Consider the following 23,987-nt stretch of genomic DNA (forward strand, 5'->3'; position numbering starts at 1 on the left):
CTCACCCTACTCAGCAGAAGAAAGCCACTCTCACCCAGCATCTCTCAACCTCCTCCTGTCAGCAGGCAGTAGTCCAGGCAGGCTCGTTCAACCCTCTCTGGAAGGGAAGTTTGCACAGACAACACCAGGTGGGTCCCACAGCACATGTGAGGAGAATAGCCCAGAATCCCCACTGAAGCAAGCATCCAGGGGGAGCAGTCTTCCTCACTGCTGCTTGAGACATCCATTCCGCCCCCACCTAGAGACACCATTTGGCCCAGTCCCACCAGCGGGGAGATCCCACCACTGGTGTCTGACCTAGGAAGCCTCTTAACATCCTGGGGCCGGAGACTGCCTTCCCCCACCGAGAGACACCAGGTGGCCCAGACTGGGGAAACTCTTTCTGTCCCCTCCAGCATTACCAGCAGGGCCCAGTGGGAGCCCTGAGTCATGCAGACCCAAACGGCACAACATTTTTCAAGTGATTAAAGGAAAAAAAATTGTTGACCACAAATTCTATGCCCAATGACCATCCTTCAGCAGTGAAGGGAACAATGCATTCTGAGATGAAAGAAAACTAAAAGAATTTGTCACTAGCAGATCTACCCTTAAAGAATGGCTAGAGAAATTTTCTCAAATAGAAAGAAACTGGTGAAAGAAGGAATCTTGGAGCATCTGGATGAAAAAAAAAAAAAAACCAGAAAGAGCATCAAATTTAGCATATATGACATACAATCCTTTCCCTTATGAGATTTATAAATTATATTTGATGATTGGAACAAAGATTATAACACCATGTGTTACTCAAGAAAACAGTGACACCAGGAAACTGAGAAGTCACACACGCCAATAGTTACACCCAGAGCAACCGTTATGAAAACTACTCAAGATATGCCCAATAACTGTAAATAAATCAAGACAGAATCTTAAAAGCTGTTCAAATAATGCACAGGGAAGCAAGTAAACTGGAAGAGGGGAATGAGAAGCAGAGGAAACAATGAGAAAACAAATATTAAAATGGCTGGCTTACGCCCTAACATTTCAGTGCTTACCTTAAATGTCAATGGTCTCTTTCAATTAGAAAGCAGATATTGACAAGTGAATTAAAATAAAATGCATGACTGAACTATATATTATTTAAAAGCAACATACTTCAAATGCAATCGTATAGGAAGATTAAAAGTTTTAAAAATGGAAAAAGTTATACCATGCCAATATTAACATTTAAGAAGCAGGAATGGCTATATTAATATCAGATAAAATGGACTTCAGAGCAAAGAAAATTACCAAATAGAGAAAATGTTATATAATCAATAAATTTCAATCTACCAGTAAGACTTAACAATCTTAAATACTTTTTATGCCCAAACATCACAGCCTCAAAAATGCTTGAAATGAAAAGTGATAGAGCTAAAAGGAGAACAGAAAAATTTCCAATTGCAGTTAAGAATTTCAACCGTCTCTCATCAAATGATAGAACTATTAGAAAATCAGAAAAGATATCAATGATCTGAACAGCACAATCAACAAACAGAATCTAATTGAGATACACACACAAACACACCAAACACACATGCACCCCTACATATATATGTAAAGCACTTGTCCCAACAGCAGCTCAGTATGCATTTTTTTAAGTGCCCGTGGACCATTCACAAATATCATATCCTGGACCAAAGCTCACCAAATTTGAAAGAACTGAAATTATGCAGAATATATTTTCTCATAATGAAATATAACCAGCAGTTAATAACAGAAAGACAAGAGGAAACCTTTATACCCTTGGAAATTAAATAATGCACTTCCAAATAATCTGTATGTCAAAGAGGAAGTCTCAAAGAAAATAAAAATTGATACAGAACTGGATAAAATGAAAATGCAGCTAAAGCAATGCGGACAGGAAAAGTTTAGCACTAAATGCTTACATCAGAAAAGAAAAAATCAACAACCTAAGATCTCTCCTCAAGAACCTAGAAATAGAGCAAAATAAATCCAAAGCAAGTGGAAGAAAGAAAATAGTAGTGAAAAACACAGAAACCAAGGAGACTGAAAACAGAAAAACAATAAAGAAAATCCATAAAACAAAAGGCTGGTTCTTCAAAAAATCAATAATGTTGATAAACCTCTAGCAAGACTGACAAAGACAAAAAGAGGGAAGATACAGCTCACCAATATCAGAAATAAAATGGGATATCATTGCAGGTACTGCAGCCATTGAAAAAGGAAATAAAGGAATAACTTGAACAACTTTATGCTCATACCTTCAACTACCTAAAAAGAAATGAATCAATTCCTCAAATACTACAAACTACAAACACTCAACTGAGATAAAATAATCCGAATAGTTCTATAACCATTAAATAAATTGAATTTGTAATTTTAAAATTTCAGGCACAGATAGCTTCCCTAGACAATCCTACCAAACATTTACAAGAGAATGAAGAATCCTACAGCATCTTTTAAAAGATAGAGAAGAGAGCACTTCCTAACTCATTTATGAGGACTTTATAACCCTGAAACCAAAACCAAAGAGAAGACATGAATAACAAACTACAGACCAATATCTCCCAGCAGATTAGATGCAAAAATATTCAACAAAATATTAACAAATTAATTTCAACAATGTATAAAAATAATTATACACTATGACCAAGTGAGATTTATTTTAGGTACGCAAGATGGTTTCATTGTTCGAAACCCACCATATGAATAGTCTAAAGAAGATAAATCATATGATCATATGTATCCACACAAAACAAAATTTGACAAAAGTCAGAACTCATTTGTGATAACAGAAATAGCGGGTAATTACCTTAACTAGATAAAAAGCATCTCCGAAAAGCCGACAGCCATTATCACATATAATGGTGAAAGACTGAATGCTTGTTCCAAAGATCAGAAGTAAAATATGGACGTCTACTTTCCCTGCTGCTATTCAACATAAGGCAAGAAAAGGAAATAAAAAGCATACGGCTTGGAACGTAAAAAATATAACTATTGCTCTTTGCAGATGACATGATTGCCTACATAATAATTTTTAAGAAATCTACCCCCAAATTTCATAGAACCAATTAGTGACTTGAGCACGGCTGCAAGATACAAAATTTATAGCATTTTCAAATTGTTCCAGAGAAAATAAAATACTTAGGAATAAGCTTAACAAAACAAGTATGGGATCTTTGTGCTCAGAATTAGATGTTGTTGAAAGAAATAATACAAGACTTAAGTAACTAGAGTCGTGACATACCATGTTCATGGACTGGAAGACCAAACATAGTAAAGATGTCACTTCTCCCAAATTGTTTTATAAATTTAATGTAAGTCCTATCAATACCCCAGCACGTTTTTTTGTTAGTCACAGACAAACTTATTCTAAAATTTATATGAAAAGGCACAGATCTTAGAATAGATAAGGCAAGCTTGAAAAAGAAAAATAAATGGGAGAAATTAATCTACCTGATATTAGGGTTTACTGTATGTAGCTACAGTAATCAAGCCTGTGTGGTATAGAAGAGAATGAAGAAGCCAGAAAGAAGTCCACAAAAACATGCCCAAGCACTGATTTCTAAGAAAGGTACAAAAGTAATTCAGTGGAACAAAGACAGCCTTTTCAACAAATTATGTTGAAATCATTACACATTTATCAGAAAAAAATTATCTAAACATCACTCCTTATATAAAAATAACTTGGAATGCATTAGCTTTTAGAACAAAAAGAGTAGAAAGAAATCTGGAACTAGGCAAGAAGTTCTTAGACTTGGCATCCAGAGCATGATCCATAGAAAGAGAAATTGATAAATTGGACTTGATTAAAATTAAAAATCTTTGCTCTGTGAAAGACCCTGTTAAGACGATGAAAGGCAAACTACAGACTGGCAGAAAACATTTGCAAACTGCATATCCAACAACTATTGGTCTTATTGAATGTGACGTGGATTATGCGGAAAAAGAGTGTCAAGGTAATGAATTCTTGGTTTTCCCAACAACTAGTTCACCACACTTGATAAAAACTTTATTTCATAGAAATTAGTCACACACATGACACCTGATCTGTAAGTATGAAAAAGGTGGGGAAAAGATGTTTTATTAAAAACCTAGGAGAAGGTACATGGAGATACTATTAGTTATGGTTCAAGAAAAAAATGCCATAGTGAAGATTTGCGGAATAAGGCTAAATCTCACATTGGTGGTCTCTGGCTTAGGGCCCATTTATGGCACCCTTTGCTCCTTTTTGAACTATCAAGTGCCTTGGCCTTATATGATGCCCCCACCCTCTCACCTTTGCCTCATCCCCTTTGGGGATGAAATGAGTGTATTTGTATGTGAAGAGGGCATGAGTTTGGGGGGCCAGGGGTGGAATGTAGTTGATCAAATTGTGTCCCCCCAAAACTCACTGAAGCTTGAATTGTATCCCCCAAGTTTTATGTATTAGAAACTTAGCCTCCACTGTGACTGTTAAGAGGGTGGGAAATCCTATTATGGTAATTGAAAGGTGGAGCCTTGAAGTGGTGATTGGATTGTAGGACCAGGCAGGAGTGAATGGATTATAAGTGGTGGTCAGGGGCATGGTTCTGAGGGCCTTAAAAGGAGAGTGAATGAGGAGGTTACTCTCTGCTCTGCTCTCTCTGCTTCCACCATCTTGCAATGTGAGACCTCTGGGTCACTGTCATCACCACCAGATGGAATTTGGACTTCCCAGCCTCAGAAACTGTAAGCAAATTATGTTTTCTTATAAATCACCCAGTTTCGGGTATTTTGTTATAAGCAACAGAAACGGACTAATACATACACTAAGCATATTGAGACACTCATTGTGATCCACCTCAGATATTTGCCTTAAAAAAAAACTAAAGCCTTAAATCTATTAAATTCCAACATAAAATGTTTAAAGTCAGCTTAAAGTTGTGCATTATGAGGACAATTAGCTGTACTCATTACCCACCAAAACCAGACCACGCCATTGGTCACCTCCTCTCTCCTCTGGCTACAAGTAAATCAAATCCAAGTTGTAAAGTGTGAGAAACAATATGCTTTGATCAAGTTGTTTTATCACTCGGGCCTTTATTACCAAGCTTCAAGATATATCTCATTTCTAATGTATTTTTACAAATATTTGTTTAAAGCCAGTGACATAATTTGATATACATGTATTCTGTGTATAAAATTTCAACACAACATTTCCAGGTATATACCAGTCTATCACATGATATTTAGCTGTCTGAAGGTGAATGTGGTGGTATCGTTAGCTGATGATGTTGACTTACACACAAGGAAGCAGGTCAGGTGTGAAGAAGGAATCCTGAGATTTATAGGAGACCTGCTTCTAATGAAAGCAAGAGTTCCAGGACTTAACCCTGGTGATCAGTGGAGTTGTATTTGGCCCAACAAGGCATAATCTCCAAGTCACAACTTAGGAAATATCTCTCACTCTCTATGAAGCTCTGTGCTGCCATCTGATAGGCAGAACAAGACAGAAAGGCAGATGTCATCCAGGAAAACAAGCAGTGTAGGCTTTGGATCTGGTCATAATGATAGGGACCCAGCATCCTTCTCCTAAAGCATCACTGTTTCTCTGAGCTGTGCCCTCAGCCCCACACTCATCACTCCACACACTCTGCCTGGCCGGACTCAACCACATAGCAGTTTCTGCTACAGTCTCCATGCTTATGCTGCCTTTATGGACAAATTGTCCTTCCCTTCTCTCCTGCTCTCTCCTGAGCTTCACATCCATTTTCCCAATGGTCTTCTGAACATTTCCATTTGAATATAATGCAGAAACCTCAAACCCAGTAGGTCCAAAATCAAGCTCATGTTTTTTCCTCTAATCTTTTCTCTCCTCCTTTATTTCCTATCACCCACTGGTTGATATCCACATCTGCCCATGTTAAAAGCTTAGGAATCATCCTTTACTATTCCTCGCCATCCATATCCAATCAATCAACCGTGTTGTTCTTATTCTTATGGTCATTCCATTGCACCTCTTTAATACTTTATGAATTTATATTCTCTTCTCCAACTTTACTCTCTGTCCTAATCGAGGACCTCATCTTTTACTTTGACTATTCTAAACTTTTCCTAACTGACCTGGTGCTCAACTTGCCATCTTCAAATAAAGCCTCTTAAAAGCTACCAGAGAGATCTACCTAAAATAGAAATTAAAATATATCATTTCCCTTCCTAAGATCCTCCAGTGGTTGCCCAGTATAGAGTGATTTTTGAACAGCCACTATGGACACAAAAAGACAGTGGAAAAAATAGTAAGAGAAAATTATTACTAACCTAAAACTTTATACATAAATAAACAATCTATCAAAAGTGGGGGACAAAAAACCCCCCACTTTCAGCCATACAAGGACTAAGAGAGATCCAAACTCCAAATGAATTGCTAAAGATTTATTTTGGCACGCAGAAAAATGGAACCAGAGTGAAGACATGCTATATTTAAAATATTATAAAGCACAGATATCGGATCATACGAGTCAGTAAATTAATTTTCTCTTTAGTAAAAAAAAAAAAAAAAAAAAAAATCCTAAATTTTGTGTTTAATAGTGGAATTGACAGCATAGGTAACAATAGCAAGAGTAAGAGGAATTGTTTAGTGGGTAGTTGAAGCTTCTAAAAGTCTTTGTCATTCCAGGGAGAGAACAAAAATATGGAATGAACTTAAGTTTTTAAAGATAATTTATAGTTAAATATGTAGATGAGAAAATTAAGGATAATATCCAATAAAAATAAAATAAAATCTACAGATAACAAACAGAAGAAGCTAAACAAAATAAAGAAAAATTGGGGTTAAAGAGAAAGTCAGGAAAGGAAGTGTTTTTCAAAAGCAACGAAATAGGTTCGCCCTACCGTCCCCGCTGCTGCCGCTGCCGTGAAGGGCGAGCGCCGGGCCGCCCGCGCGTCCTCCGGAGACCGAGCCGGCGCCGGTGACTGTTGCAGAAACCGAGGCGCCGGGGCCGCTCTAGCGCGCAGGCCGAGAAGGACGAGGAACGGAGCCCCGGCCGCGTCCCCCGGGTCCCAAGCGGTGGCGTCGCTGAGGAGGCCCCGAGCACGTCCCGCGGGCCGGGCGGCTCGCAGGAGGCCCTGGGCTCCGCCTCGCAGGCCGCCCCCTCCGCGGGTCCCAGGACCCAGAAGCAGCTAGAGCTGAAGGCGGCCGAGCTGGTGCAGTTCTTGCTGGTTAAGGACCGGAAGAAGATCCCGGTCAGGCGGACCGACGTAATGAAGCACGTCGTCGGAGACTACAAGGACCTCTTCCCGGACCTCCTCCGACTGGCTGCCCAGCGCCTCCAGTACGTCTTCGGGTACCAGCTGGTGGAGCTTGAGCCCAAGAGCAACCCCTACATCCTGATGGACGCCCTGGAACCCGTGGAGGAGGATGCCGAGGTGAGGGGCGATCAGGGCACACCCACCACCGGCCTCCTGAGGATGGCTCTAGGGCTTATCTTTATGAAGGGCAACACTATCAAGGAGACCGAAGTCTGGGACTTTCTGCGGCGGTTGGGGGTGTACCCCACCAAGAAGCACTTAATTTGGGGGGATCCAAAGAAACTCATTACTGAAGACTTTGTGCGGCAGCGTTACCTGGAGTCCCGGCGGATACCCCACACTGATCCTGTAGACTATGAATTCCAGTGGGGCCCGCGAACCAACCTAGAAACCAGCAAAAGGAAAGTTCTCAAGTTTGTGGCCAAAGTGCATAATCAAGACCCCAAGGCCTGTGAAGCTTTGTCAGATGAGGAGAAGAGGGCCCGACCTGCGCCTGAGCCTAGTGGCCGAGCCCCATCCTCTTGAAATCTGAAATGGATTCAGAGGGACTCCTGGGACAAGGGTCTGGGACCCAAAGACACAGTGCTGAAGGAATTAGGGATAGGAGGGACGGAGGGAGCATATTTCTGTAACGCCTAAATGTGTGTAGCTTTAGGATGTGTTGGCAGAGTTTTGTTTGTTTAATATTGTGAGTTGTTTGGTTCCAAATTTTCACTTATAAACAGATTAGAAGAGCATTTATTTTGTTTTGATTTGTTTTATCTTTTTTGGTATAAAATTTTTGCTAGCTTAGTAACTGGAAAACTGTACTATGATCTGGAACAGATATTTAGGAAAGAACACGAGTAAATTGCTTTGGTGCCAGGAAAATAAAAGCAAAGTAGCTATTATCTGGTCTCTTAACTACTTCAGTTTGTGAGCAAAAATAAAAGTCTTTATAATGTACATAATATATTTTCTCTAGATAATTTTTTTATATTCACAATTACTCAGCTCTGTTGCTGACGACTTATTTCCATTTTTTTTCTTTTTTTGCTACTGTAGTTATAATAAATACTGTATTTTGAAGCAGGTAAGCAGAGTTTATTTAATTGTAGGACATGAGAAAATTTTATAATTCAAAACCAGTATCTTTAAAAAAAGTTTTTGCTGCATGTTATTAAGGTGGTGTGTTTTAGAAGTTGCTTTACTTTGTGTATATGTGCGTATATGTATGTATGTATATTGGATCATGATGTAAAATCTAATCTCTCACTGTGGGTCCCAGAAAAGTTTATAAAACAGTGGCAAAGTGATTAACGAAGCCTGCTCGGGAATCAGACTGCCTGGGTTCAGATATGAGTTGAGGTAGGTTCCTTAGCCTGTGTACCGACATTTCCTGATGTGTAAAATGGGCTGATGATGCCTATATTATGTGTGCTAGTGTGATAATTATATATGGAAATTTATATAGTTCTTGGCATGGTCCTTGGTGTGGAGGATTTAGTTCTTTGTTCCTTAAAAAAAATTTTTTTTTTCTAAAGATGGCCGGTAAGGGGATCTTAACCCTTGACTCAGCACCTCACTCTCCCAAGTGAGCCATGGGCCAGCACTTGTTCCTTAAACTTTTTAAAAATCTTTTTTTTATTCTCCTTGGTCTGGAGCTGCTTTTTTTTTTTTTTTCTCTTCTTCTTTAATTATCTTCTAAATCATTGCTAGAAGAGCAATTACTGGTTGAAAAGTTACGACTGTATTTTTCTAGTCTGGCTCCATTTTATGGTTTTATAGAAAAATATGACGGGTATGGTGAGTACAGCCCTCACAGAACAATAAGAGTAGGAAAGCTAGAAGGTCTCCCCCAGGCTTTGAGAGAGCATTATAGATAGTGAAAAGTGGGTGTGTTTTGAGGTTGTCTAAAAAACCAGGTTTGAGTTATGGCTCATGCTAACTCGCCAGCATGGTGATTTGGGGGTAGGTCTTAAGTTCTTTGAATCTCAATTTCTTTCTCTGTTAAATGGGATAAATAATAACTATGTTATAGCTTGTTATATAGATTATACGAGCCAGAAGAAAAGTTAATTGTCTTGTTTTCCTCCATAATCCCTAGCAAAATGCTGTTTATATTCAGAGATTCAACACATGTTTTATTCACTGAGTGATAGGTATAGTTGTTTTGGGGGGAAGTGATGCAAATTAACCAGGAAATGAGGTGTCAGTACTTTGCTCAGGATAAAAAAGAAATGTGAACTTCACCCACACAACTAACTGTCATCTAGAAAATCTGTGGGGGCTATGTGGTGAGAAAGGGGGAATGTGATAGGTTGCTGGGTTTTATTTCGTTCTGTTGAATTGGGATTTGCATCAATGGATTATAGTTGGTCCTTGAAGGCATTTCTTCTTGATCTGCATTTTATTTCAGTGTCTAAGTTACCTTCTGAGATCAAATTGGCCTGCATTTTATTTCAGTATGTAAATTACGTCCTGCCTAGTGGGTCCCCTTACCTCACTGACTCTGCTTTCTCCTCCTCATGTGCTCTAATATTCATGTTTTCATCTTAATGGTGAAAATTATCATTACCCAGCACTCACTGCCAGTTACATCTGAGGCAAACATCTTCTCCCACGCTTTTCTCAAAGTGATATTAACAATTTCCCATCAATGAGTTACCATTTTGTTTTAGGTTTTAAAGTATAAAACATTAGAGACTAAATCGAGCCCTTATTTCTTTTTCTTCTCACTCTCCCCAGAAGTAGTAAAAGTCTGTGGTTAGCATGCCACTTTATAATTTTAAAATTTTACTATGTTCGTTTATATACATAAACTATATGGTTATATTGTGGGCTTTGACAGTTTATATAAGTTGTATATTGTAACCTTTTGCAACTTAATGTTTTCACTTACCATTAGTTTTCGAAATTTAGCCATATTCCATATAGTGTAGATCTGATTCATTCATTTTAGTTCTTTCATATAGGGGAGAAAATAAGTTTGTTTATCCATTCCCTAGTGGTGAGGCAGTTAGGTTCTTTACAGTCTTTTGCTATTTGCAGGCAATGCACAGGTCCTTAAGCACGTGAGCCAGAGCTTCTCCTGCCAGAAACATAGAGCAATCGGGCTATTGCCAAATTGCCGTGGAGCTTGTATCAACTTGCACTCCCACCCCTTGTGAACATTTGGCCTTAGCAGCATCTTTTCAGCCATTCGGTGGATGTGTGGTGATAATTGGTTATGGTATTAAATTGCACCTTTTGCTTATTAGTGATGTTAAACATTTTTGCTTTTGTTTTTTGGACCAGGTTTCAAATCCATTAGACCCTTTTTAAATTTTAATTAATTTGTAAGACTTCTTTATATGTCTGCACATTAATCCATTGTCTGCTGTATCTAATGCAAATACCCTCTCACACATTTTTACCGTTTTTTTTTTTTTTTTGGTCATATAGATGATTTGGTTTTAATCTGTCACAATCATCAGTGTTTTAAGGGTTGGGTTTTTTGAATAGTGCTTTAAAGAATTCTCCCTAATACTAATATTGTAACAGTGTTTTCAATATTTTTTTGTTAAGTATTCAAAGTTTTGATTTTCACACTTAATGTTTTTAATCTGTTTTTGTGTATGATGTGAAGTATGGATATATATTTGTATTTTTCCTCCATGGCTAGCCTAACAATTTTTCATAGTTTATCTATTCTACACTGATTTATAACACCCTTTCTATTCACAGTGTCTACATATAAATAAATTTTTGGCTAGGACTGAAAAAAAAAAGCAAAGAAATAGGATGATAAATATAAAATGGGAAGAAGATGTTTTCAGGCTGGCCAGTTAGCTTAATTGGCTAGAGTGTGGTGGTGATAACACCAGGGTCCAAGGTTCAATCCCTGTGCTGGCCAGCCACCAAAAGGACAAAAACAACCAAAGTAAGGAAGATGTTTTCAACAAGTACAAATACAACAGTAACAAGAATAATTTCAAAAAATTTAAACTTATCAATTAAAAACACACATTATCTACTTGTCTTGAATATAAAAATAAAATCAAGATTCATGCTGCTAAGACAAACCCAAACAGTACCATAGACATATTTTAAAGTTTTAAAATAAAGTGCAGAAAAATAATATTAAAATACCTTTGAAAAAACAATTCATGTGGGAGTATTTATATCAGAAGAATAGAATGTAAATTCAAAAGCATTAATAGACATAAAGAAAGAGACGACATCTATATGAAAAGAATAACATCCCCAAAACTCTCACAATTATAAACTTGTACACACTTGATGGATTTAAAATTTCTAAAGCATTATCTGACAGAATTATAATGATAATGAACAGATATAATATAAAAATATATAATTATAATGAACAGATCTAGACATGATTGGTGATTTATCAAATAAAAAAGACTGAAGATAAACAAAATGAGATAATCGAAAAGATTAAAAAAGTAATCCTGAGGAAAATAAGAGTAGGCCAATAAAAAAGCTAAGATAAGTATGAGAAAGCAAAATCGTACACAGAAAAAAAATTAGTGGAGTGGTTTCATGGAGATAAGTGCAGCAGATGTATGTTGAAAAAAATGAGTGAAAAGATCAAACTGAAGCAAAACTAATAAAAGAAGCAAAGAAGGCAAGTATTAATCAATGTTGGAAATGAAAAAAGGAACGTAACTATAGATTTAGTTGTATTTCCAAATTATAATAATATTTTTATTTTTTTAAATAGATACATAAACACCTATCAAACAATACACAAAAAACACACTGGTTTCCTCCAGGGACAACTAGATTGCTGAGAGGCAGAAGCGAGAGGCAGAAGTGGAGGCAGATTTTATTTTGAACAATGTGAATGTATTGTCTGTTCAATAAAACTTTAACTGAAGAAAATAAGCTTAAAAATTACAAATATAATATAATGCCATGACCAAGTCAACTCAGCTCATTTTTTAAAATATGAACTCAATTAAAAAATGGAATTATTGGATAATCAATAACAATCAAAAATTAAATTAAAAAATGTGTTTCCCTCCACTCACTCCTCCTAAGAAAAATGACAAAAATTACCGCCAGAACTCTTACAAATCAATGAGAAGAAAAAAAAAATGATCCAAAGGAAAAAATGGACACAGTACAGGAACAGGCAATGGCAATTCACAGAAGATGAAACCCAAATGGTTAACAGAAATATATGGTGCGGGCGAGACAAAAAAAGCTCAAATGTGCTTGTATTTAGGAGAATTCTAATTAAAGAGATATCATTTCATTGCATTGGCAAAATTTAAAAAATCTGACAGTACATGGGTGGAAAGGGTGTGGGTCAAAGCAATTCTCCTACATAGCTGTTAGGAAAGAATTGACACATCTCTTGGCACAGTGCGGTGTCACTTTTAGAAAATGTGTGCCCTGGGATTCAGGGATTCCTCTCCTGGATGTATATTCTCTAGTGAAATTCTCACCTGTGTGCACAGGATGACATGCTCAAGAATAATCATCGTAGCCTTGCTTACAGTAGAGTTAACCGGAAACAACGTAAATCACAAGAATAAATAAATTTTGTTACAATCATGCAAAGGACGTCTATACAGCAATAAAATCAATAAACTAGAAAGAGACAGGTATAGAGATAGATGAGTCTCAAAGACAATGTTCCGAGAAAATAAAAGTTGCAGAAGGTGTGAAGTATGATACATCTATATAAAGCTTAAAATGATAAAAAGATTATACATTGTTTATGATTACATACATACAGAAAACATATTCAAATATAGATGGAAATTATCAGTCACAAATCAGAGAGGGCTTGGAATGGAGTTCACACAGGGACTTAATCACATGTAAGACGTGTTTTAAAAGAAAAGATGTGAAGCAAATAAGGTAAAATAGTAAAAACTGGCAAAGCTGGGAACTGGGTACTGGTGTATGTTATGTTACTTTCTGTATGACATGTTTGAAATATTTGATAATTTCAAAAATAAAATTAAAGGCTTACTCCAGGGCTTATTACCAGTGGCAATACTTGCAGTGGCAGTGCTATGTGGGTAGCACTACATCTGTTCCTTTACTGCAGTCATTGCCAATCTATCCCCTACTATTGCTACTAGAGGACCCACCTCCTTAAAGAAACTTGTAATCTTTCCGTAAAGGAAATAACCCTTTTGTTAAAAAGATAACAATCTCTAATATATCTCTTCTATAAAGGGGAACTTTTATAGATGGAATATTTTTTAAAACTTTACTTGTTTATTCAGTGCTTGATTAAACCAGTCTTTGAAAACAAAGAACTATATAATAAAATTAACTACATTATTTGAGAACTTTCTTTTGAGAACATTTTCTTTCGTGGCCATGTTTTGGTTACCAATCTTGCAAGCATGCAAGAAAGATTAAAATCTAAAAATAAGAACCAAAAGAAGTCAAACTATCCAAAAAAAAAAAAAAAAACCCAAAAAACTAAAAAACATATCTTTATTTTTTTATTAATATCATTTTTTTAATATTCTAGGATGTTGCTGTGGAGCAGTTGGTGGGGGGGAAGGGGAAGGAAATGGGATAGAAGAAGGAGGAAAGAGGAGGAGTGGGATTGAGGCCTGTCACACCACCCCCCCATTACCATAGGGGAGACCAGGTGGCTTCCTGCAGTGTCTTGGTCATTGCTGGGCTGGGAGCAGATGTCCAGAGGTGTGGCAAAAGCCCTCACCCCACCAGCTCGGGAACCCTGGGCCCTTCTTGCTGCAACTCAGTGGTCAGTGGTTGTCACCTAGCTGGTTGTGCATGTCGGACCAGTGTGGCCGAGGCCCTCAGCCCCCACCCTCAGGATTAGTTGTGGGTGTCAGGTGGCATGGCTGAAGCCCCTGGCCATCCCCCCTTTCTGGTTTGGTATCCCAGGGGTCTTCCGGTCCTTCTAGGTGCTATAGGTATTCTTTGGTGAAATGAGACTTTTGCTAGTTAATATGAAACTTTGTCTCTGGTTGTGAGTACTTTGTTTTTACTTTCATTTCTGTGTTGGATTATTTGCTGTTCCCACCACTTAAAATCAGCACTGGAACTAATTTGCTGTCCTTTGCTTACGTCTACAATGGGGGATCTTCCTGTGGGGACCAGTACTTGAGCTGTGTGGTTGAGCTAAACTGCTGCTTTGCTGCTGTTTCTCTAGGGAAGGCTTTCTGGGCAGCTCAGGGTTTAATGGATGACTTGACAGGTACTTCTGGCTCTCATGAGATCCTGTATATCAGGGTTGTGTAGAAACTCTGGTCTGGGCCTGAGTCTTTTCATCAAACTGCACCCCTTGCAATTCTATATTCCTGACCAGTCTCCTCTGAGTGGTCCTGTGCTGAGTGGGGTGCAGATCAGCTGTCCTTGCTGTGCCCCACACAGTGTTCCCCCAGTGGGCCCATTCCCCCCCCACCTGTGCTGCAAACACTTCCCATGGGATGGGCCGTGTTTCAGTCCCTTGCAATGACTCACCAGCCTCTGAGTGGCTCCTTTTTTTCAGTTGTTGTTGCTCCTTTGTCCTATGTGGGTTCACAGGAACCCTGTTAGTTGTCTTGCTGGCCTGGGGGCCACCAAGGCCCTCTTCTCCCCTGCTGCCTCCAAGAACTTCATCTGAAGGGCCCAGCTCTGGCCTTTGCCAGCTCCTGTTTCATGCACTCAGCAGCTCCAGCCCGGACATGGCTGGGGTTCAAAACAGTCAGAGCGGTTCTTTCTTTCTCTCATTGTGGCTTCTCCGGCCTTCGGGCACTCCGTGGGTCTCTCCTCCTTTTCCCTGAGCTCTAGGTGCCCCAGCTTGGCTGTTGTTGCTTCTTTACAGTTGTAATTGGTTGATTTGTGGGAGACAGTGATGCTGGGGACCATCTATTCCACCATCTTGACCAAAAGTCCATATTTTTAAAATACTAAGGCCGTAGTGAAAGACTCATGTTTCAAGGAAGTAATTTTATATTTACTTATGTAACAGATGATGTGATGTGAAAACTCATATTCCTGAAAATGATTACATTCTTTTTAAGTGATATGGTATATAAAATAATTAATATTAATAATATTAAATAATTAATATTAACATTGACAAAGACTTAATACTTCTTACCCAGTTTTATATAACACAAACTGAAACATTAGCAATAGAATCCTGGGGGGAAATAAAGTCAATCAACCCTGAGAAGAGTGTGGGGCAGACACAGCTTCTTAATCCACTGGGGCACAGGTGTTTTTCTCTGCTTCTTTCTCTGCAGAGTCAGCTGTATTATTGATGCCTGATTCTGTTTTCTCTCCTTTAGCCATTAAACAAACTGAAAATTCAGGCGAAAGCCAAGTGTGGCTTTCCTTGTTTTTGTGTTCATCCGAATATAAGGAAGTTTAATCACCTATTAAGAAACAAATCTGTTATCTAAAATGTTGACAATATTACACATGCAGGTAATTTTTCTTTAGAACAATGAGACAATTGGAAGAATTGAAAAGGTCAACAATTCTGTTTTTGGAACGTTTTGTTTGGTTGTGAATTATGAAAAATGCATTTCTTTATATTAACCTATTTACATAATTCCCTCAGATACGGCCATTTGCTCTATATGTATTAGTTTTTTTCTTGTTTCAATCTATAATTTTCTTTATTTTCTTCTTCCAGATAACACTGTTGTCTAACATTCGTAGTGGGATGGAATTAGCAAATATTTATTGTATATTTACTATCTCCAAGAAATAATATTTTAAGTTCAAAAAGAGATGACAAGATTATAGAATCTAGTGGTACATGAATGGAGGATTGTTATGCATTGTTTGAAGCTTTTCTCCATGTTTAAAATTTTTATAATAACTTGCTTGGAGACAATTATCAATCATATGAGAAACGAAATATTCTGAAAAGTGAGGAATTGACAGAAAAAGTTTTCTGGAAAGGAGTTATAGTCTCTCTTTCCTGCATAATTTTTCCTCTTGCATCCTTACACACGTGTGCAAAGGGGGCTGAATCCAGGTTGTCTGCAGCTTTCTTCCTATGCTCAGGGTGATGTTCCCCAGTACTGTCCCTGATATCACCATGAGAGAGCACGTGAGGTCATAATGAGGCCATGTGCCCTGGTTCTGCCAGCCCCTCTTTGACTGTGGCAGATTCCTACCACTGACTGACCCACCCGGGGGGAAATGGTCAGGATTTACCTGGGTTGACATGTTTCCTCTAATGTCTTCTAAGGCTGCATTGCAAAAACCACTTTTCTGTTTTGTCTCTGCACTGCCTGTCTTTTCTTTTCCTAATTCCAAGTCATTCTTTTTTTTAGTAACTCCAGCATTTATTTGTTCTGAAACTTTGCATCTGAGAAAACTCGCATTGGAAAAATCCACATAGTTTAGAATTACACATGAGGAAAAATGGGATTTCCAGATAAGAATTTTGTTTGTTTTCATCTTCATGAAAGAGAAGCACCTACATTCCTACTTATTCTGCCTTAAATTAGAAAATGACACATCTTGCATACTGCTACTAATGTCATTAATAAGACTTACCCACTCCCCTGTGAAATACACGGACGGCGAAAATGTCTATTATTGTTTATCAAATAATAACATTAGTGGAAAATTACCTACATCTCTAATGGATAATGGCCAACTGGGCTCTGCAAATAAATCATAATATTACTTTTTTCCCCACAACATTTCTTTTTTAATGGGAAGTCAGAAAACAAAAAGAGGAAAATTTTACTAGTATGTTCATATTCAAGTAGGTTTTGCCAAATCAAATTATTCTAATGTTGTTGAACAAATAACCACTTTTCTGACCTTGTAAACTTAAGTATCACTTCTTGATTTAATCACAAATATAAATTCTCTTTATGATTAATACCAGTACTATCTAAATTGTCTTCTATAAAAATAAATTTAGTACTAACTTTCCAGGTTGTCATTTGTAGAAGAGCAAATTTTGGGTAACAATCAGTGAAAAAGTTAGTTAAAAGTTACAGATACCTTTCATATTATCTATACCAAAATTTCTTTTCTCTTATGGCAATATTCTAATTTTTAATTTATTTTGACTCAGTACAGTATTCAAGTTACCAATTTTAAAAATATTTTGTCACGAGTTTTTTATAAAATACTCAACTGGTAGTACGATATCTGTTAATCTTCAAAATTTGGGGGATTTTTCAACAGCTTCTTTGCATTCATTTATAATAGTTTTCCTTTTCAGGTTTGTTTATATAACTGATTCTGATCTTTAGAAGCTTTTAAAAACTTTTGATGCCTGAGCCTCCCACTCACCCCCTCCCAAATCAATTAAATCAAAATCTCTGGGAATAGGGCTCAGGCAGTAGCATTTTTAAAACTTCTCACATGATTCTACTGTACAATCAGATCTATCCTAGGATGGTGCTGTCTCCACAATGAATAGAAAGGCACATGTTGAAAGAAATTCTGCCTCCAGACTGCAACATAGAAGTTCTGCCTGAGTTTCCAGCCTTTGGACTCAAGACTGCAACATCAAGTTTTACCTGAATCCTTGACTTGCCAGCCCCCACAATTCTACGACTCCTCCCGCACCTTTTTGAAGCTCACCCTGAACTGCTCTCACTACTGCCAAGAAGAGAACTCCTAGGCTCCCGAGAGCTCACTACCATCTACAGCTCTGAAAGCTCATAAAAATTTGGGGAAAAAGAAAAAGTATGTAGAGACTTCCAGTCAAGATGGTGGAATAGACGGTCCCTAGCATCACTCTCTCTCACAAATCAATGATTTAAACTATAAAAACATAGCATCAAGATCATACGGAATGGGGAGACGTCCAGCAGGGGAGGCTGAAGCTCGCGGACACCACATGCTCTGCGGGGCCATCGTCACCTGATCTGGCAGATAGGCTTCACTGCCGCCACCAGCTCGATTCCCAGCCTGGCCCAGTGCGCACAGAGTGGGGAGACGTCCAGCAGGGGAGGCAGAGGCTCCACAGAAACCGCACACCCTATAGGGCCTCCACTGTGTGATCCAGCAGGTAGGCTTCACCGCAGGCACCCGGCTCCATTCCAAGCCAGGCCTAGTGCACTCGGAGCAGGGAGACGTCAGGCAGGGGAGGCGGGAACTCCACGTGGACCACACTGCAGACGCGTGACCCAGCAGCCCGGCCAATGTGTACGGAGAACTGAGTCTTCCAGCAAGGGAGATAGAAGCTCCGTAGAGTCCACACACCTTATGGGGGGGCCACCAACATGCGATCCAGCAGCAGGCAGGCTTCACCACTGCCACCTGGCTCCATCCCAAGAACGGCTTAGCACACGTGGAGCACGGAGACATCCAGCAGGGGAAGGGGAAGCTCCCCAGAGACCACATGCTCTGCGGTGCCTCCGCACATCCCCGCAGCCTGGCTCAGAGCACAGGAAACAGGGAGAAGTCCAGAACGGGAGGTGGAAGCTCAACAGAGACCACACACCCTGCAGTACCGCCCTGTGATCCAGCAGCCCAGCTGAGTCCAAGCTGACCAGAGAGGTGGCTCCCTGGAGAGGCCCAAGACCCAAGGCAGCCACACATGCAAGGTACTAGTGGCCAAATGTGCAGTCACTGAGGTAGCCATGCCAAATTGGCAACCACAGCAACATCTTAGTCAGTCAAGAGTGTCAAACCTGTGGTCTATGAAACCCCATGCTACAATGAATAAACATCAAAGAAAAGATACCAGAAATACAAAAAATCAAGAAAGTACACTACCAAAGAATAATAACTCTCAAGCTCTAGATCCTATAGAACAAGAAGCCCTTGAAATGACTGACAAGGAATTTTGAGTGATAATTCTAAAGAAAGTGAATGAGATACAAGAAAACTCAGCTAGACATCATGATGAAATGAGGAAAAGTATACAGGACCTGAAAGAAGAAATGTACAAGGAAATCAATGCCCTGAAAAAAAATGTAGTAGAACTTGCCGAACTGAAGAAGTTATTCAGTGAAATAAAAAACACAACAGAGAGTTTAACCAGCAGGCTTGCGGAAGTTGAAGAGAGAACTTCTGAACTTGAAGATGGGCTATTTGAAATAACACAAGCAGACTAAAAAGAAGAAAAAAGAATCAAAGGCATTGAAGAACATCTGAGAGAGATATCAGACAACCCTAAGTGCTCAAAAATCTGAGTCATGGGTATTCCAGAATGGGAGGATAAAGGAGATTGCATTGAAAACATATTCAACAAAATAGTGGCAGAAAACTTCCCAGGTATAGGAAAAAATGACAGATCTTCAGGCCCAGGAAGCTCAACGATCTCCGAAGGTATTCAACCCAAAAAGGTCTTCTCCAAGACATGTTATAGTCAAATTGGTAAAACTCAAAGACAAAGAGAGAATCTTAAAGCTGCAAGAGAGAAGCATCAAATCACCTATAAGGAAGCCCCAATCAGGCTAACATCAGACTTTTCATCACAAACCCTAAAAGCCAGAAAGGAATGGGATGATATATTCAAAATACTAAAAGACAGAGATTGTCAGCCAAGAATACTCTACCCTGCAAGGCTATCCTTCCGAAATGAAGGGCAAATAATATATTTCTCAGACAAAGAAAAACTGCAGGAGTTCACCACCACACGACCACGCTTACAAGAAATTCTCAAGGGAGTAGTGGGTTTGGTTCCTGAAAAATAACTACCATTGCCATAAAAACCCAAGAAAAATCTAAACACACTAGTATAATAAAAATGGCATTCATGAAGAGAAAACAAACAAACAAAAAGTCTATCTACAACCCAAGGAACTAAAAAATATGGAAAACAAACAGTAAATCAGAAAGAAAGGAACAAAAGACACCTAAGACAACCAAACAATAATCAATAGAATGCTAGGAATAAATCAACACTTTTCAATAACAACTCTTAATGTAAAAGGCTTCAATTCCCCAATCAAAAGACACAGACTGGCTGACTGGATTAAAAAGGAGGACCCAGCTATATGCTGCCTTCAAGAGACCAACCTCACCCATAAATACTCACATAGACTAAGAGTGAAAGGATGGAAAAAGATTTACCAAGCAAACAGAAAAGAAAAACGAGCTGGAGTAGCTATTCTTATATCTGATAAAATAGACTTTAAACTAAAAACCATAAAAAGAGACAATGAGGGACACTACTTAATGATAAAAGACTGATCCATCAAGAAGACATAACAATCATAAATATATACAAACCCAATGTTGGAGCAGCCAGATTTACAAAATAAACTCTATTAGACCTAAAGAAGGAAATAGACACTAATACCATAATAGCAGGGGACCTGAACACCCCACTGTCAATATTGGATAGATAATCTAGGCAAAGAATCAGCAGAGAAACACAAGATCTAAACAATACTCTAGACCAATTGGACTTCATATCAACAGAACATTCCATCCAACAACCTCAGAATAGTCATTCTTCTCATCAGCACATAGGTCAATCTCCAGGATAGATCACATATTAGGTCACAATTCAAGTCTCAACAAATTCAAAAATATTGGAACTATCCCATGTATTTTCTCACACCACAATGGATTAAAATTAGAAATCAATAACAACGAAATTCTGGAAACTATACAAACACATGGAAATTAAACAGCATTCTACTAAATGACATATGGGTCTAAGAAGAAATCAAGCAAGAAATCAAAAAATTTATTGAAACTAATGAAAATAATGATACATCATACCAAAACCTGTGGGATACTCCAAAAGCAGTACTAAGGGGGAAATTTATTGCATTAAATGTTCACCTGAGAAGAATGGAAAGATGGCAAGTGAACAACCTAACACTTTACCTTAGAGTAGTAGAAAACAAGAAAAATCCAAACCTAAATTTAGCAGACAGAAAGAAATCATTAAGATCAGAGAAGAACTTAATGAAATTGAGACGCAAAAAACAATACAAAAGATCAATGAATCAAAAAGTTGGTTTTTTAAAAGATAAATAAAATTGACAAACCATTAGCATTGGCTAATAAAAAAAAGAGAGAAGATTCAAATAACAAAAATTAGAAATGAAAAAGGCGATATTACAACTGATTCATCTGAAATACAAGGAATCATTCGAGACTACTATAAACAACTATACGCCAACAAGTTTGAAAATCTGGAGGAAATGGATAAACTTCTGGACACACACAAGCTCCCAAAACTGAGCCATGAAGACGTAGAAAATCTGAACAGACCAATAACAATAAAGGAGATTGAAGCTGTTATCAGAAGGCTCCCAACAAAGAAAAGCCCAGGACCAGATAGAGTCACAGCAGAATTATACCAAACATTCAAAGAGGAATTGACACCGATTCTTTACAAACTATTCCAAAAGATTGAAACAGACGCAAATCTCCAAAACACATTCTATGAAGCAAACATCATCCTGATACCCAAACCAGGTAAAGATACAACCAAAGAAGAAAACTACAGGCCAATATCCTTGATGAATATAGATGCAAAAATCCTCACTAAAATACTAGCAAACAGAATACAGCAACACATACGTAAAATTATTCACCACGATCAAGTAGGATTCATCCCAGGGATGCAAGGTTGGTTCAACATATGCAAATCAATAAATGTGATACACCATATTAATAAAGTCAAACACAAGGACCATATGATCATCTCTATAGATGCTGAAAAAGCATGTGACAAAATAAAACATTCATTCATGACAAAGACCCTCTATAAGTTAGGTATTGAGGGAAAGTATCTCAACATAATTAAAGCCATATATGATAAACCCACTGCCAATATCATCCTGAATGGGGAAAAGCTGAAAGCTTTTCGTTTAAGAAAAGGAACGAGACAAGGATGCCCACTCTCAGAACTCCTATTCAACATAGTATTGGAAGTACTAGCCAGAGCAATCAGAGAAGAGAAGGAAATAAAGGGCATCCAGATTGGAAAAGATGAAGTCAAACTGTCCCTGTTTGCAGATGACACGATCCTATATATCGAACAGCCTAAAGCCTCTACAAAAGAACTCTTTGAGTTGATAAATGATTTCAGCACAGTAGCAGGATACAAAATCAACACACAGAAATCCATAGCATTTCTATTCTCCAATAGTGAACATGCAGAAAGAGAAATCAAGAAAGCCTGCCCATTTACAATAGCCACCAAAAAAATAAAATACTTAGGAAGTGAGTTAACCAAGGATGTAAAAAATCTCTATAATGAGAACTACCAACCACGGCTGTGAGAAATTAGAGAGGATACAAGAAGATGGAAAGATGTCCCATGCTCTTGGATTGGAAGAATCAACATAGTGAAAATGTCCATAATACCCAAAGTGATATACAAATTCAATGCAACCCCCATCAAATTTCCAAGGACATTTTTCTCAGAAATGGAAATACCTATCTAGACATTTATATGGAATAAGAAAAGACCATGCATAGCCAAAGCAACGCTGAGCAAAAAAAATAAAACTGGAGGCATAACACTACCTGACCTTAAACTATAGTACAAAGCTATAATAACCAAAACAGTATGGTACTGACATAAAAACAGACACACGAACCAATGGAGCAGAAGAGAGAATCCAGAAATTAACCCACACACCTATAGCCATCTGATCTTTGACAAAGGCACCAAGCCTATACACTGGGGAAGAGACTGCCTCTTTGGCAAATGGTGCTGGGAGAACTGGATATCAATATGCAGGAGAATGAAACTAGACCCATACCTTTCACCATACACTAAAGTCAACTCCAAATGGATTAAAGAGTTAAATATACACCCGGAAACAATAAAACTTCTTAAAGAAAACATAGGAGAAACACTTCAGGAAGTAGAACTGGAAATAGACTTCATGAATACGACCCCAAAAGCATGGGCAAACAAAGGAAAAATAAACAAATGCCATTATATCAAACTAAAGAGTTTCTGCACAGCAAAAGATACAATTAACAGAGTTAAAAGACAACCAAGAGAGTGGAAGAAAATATTTGCAAAATATACATCTGACAAAGGATTAATATCCAGAATATACAAGGAACTCAAACAACATTACAAGAAAAAAACAAGCAACCCAATTAAAAAATGGGCAAAAGAGCTAAGTAGGCATTTCTCTAAGGAAGATATATGAATAGCCAACAGACATATGAAAAAATGCTCAACATCACTCAGGATTCGGGAAATGCAAATCAAAACCACACTGAGATACCATCTCACCCCAGTTAGGATGGCTAAAATCCAAAAGACTCTGAATGATAAATGCTGGCGAGGTTGCGGAGAAAAAGGAACTCTTGTACATTGTTGGTGAGACTGCAAAATGGTGCAGCCTCTATGGAAAATGGTATAGAGGTTCCTCAAACAATTGCAGATAGATCTACCATTCGACCCAGCTATCCCACTGTTGGGAATATACTCAGAGGAATGGAAATCATCAAGTCGAAGGTATACCTGTTCCCCAATGTTCATCGCAGCACTCTTTACAATAGCCAAGAGTTGGAACCAGCCCAAATGTCCATCATCAGATGAGTGGATATGGATAATGTGGTACATCTACACAATGGAATACTACTCAGTTATAAAAATGAATGAAATACTGCCTTTTGCAACAACACAGATGGACCTTGAGAGAACTATACTAAGTGAAACAAGTCAGGCACAGAAAGGGAAATACCACATGTTCTCACTTATTGGTGGGAGCTAAAAATAAATAAATAAATTCTCACAAACACACAAAAAAACCAGGGGTGGTGGTGGGGTGGGAAGAAGATATAACAAGCACAATTACTTGAAGTTGATATGACAAGCAAACAGAAAGGACATTGTTGGGGGGGAGGGGGGAGAG

General features: G+C 38.2%; 1 protein-coding gene across 1 annotated transcript; it reads left to right on the top strand.

The window, feature by feature from the left end:
* Positions 1 to 6,972: 6,972 nt before the first annotated feature.
* Positions 6,973 to 7,886, top strand: LOC134378917 (non-structural maintenance of chromosomes element 3 homolog; the record flags this gene model as incomplete). Its single annotated transcript, XM_063098217.1, has 1 exon — positions 6,973 to 7,886. A coding segment is annotated over one exon (801 nt), but the record flags the coding sequence as incomplete, so codon positions are not given.
* Positions 7,887 to 23,987: the final 16,101 nt, after the last annotated feature.

Source organism: Cynocephalus volans, chromosome 5, assembly GCF_027409185.1.
Source record: "Cynocephalus volans isolate mCynVol1 chromosome 5, mCynVol1.pri, whole genome shotgun sequence".
NCBI lineage: Eukaryota > Metazoa > Chordata > Mammalia > Dermoptera > Cynocephalidae > Cynocephalus > Cynocephalus volans.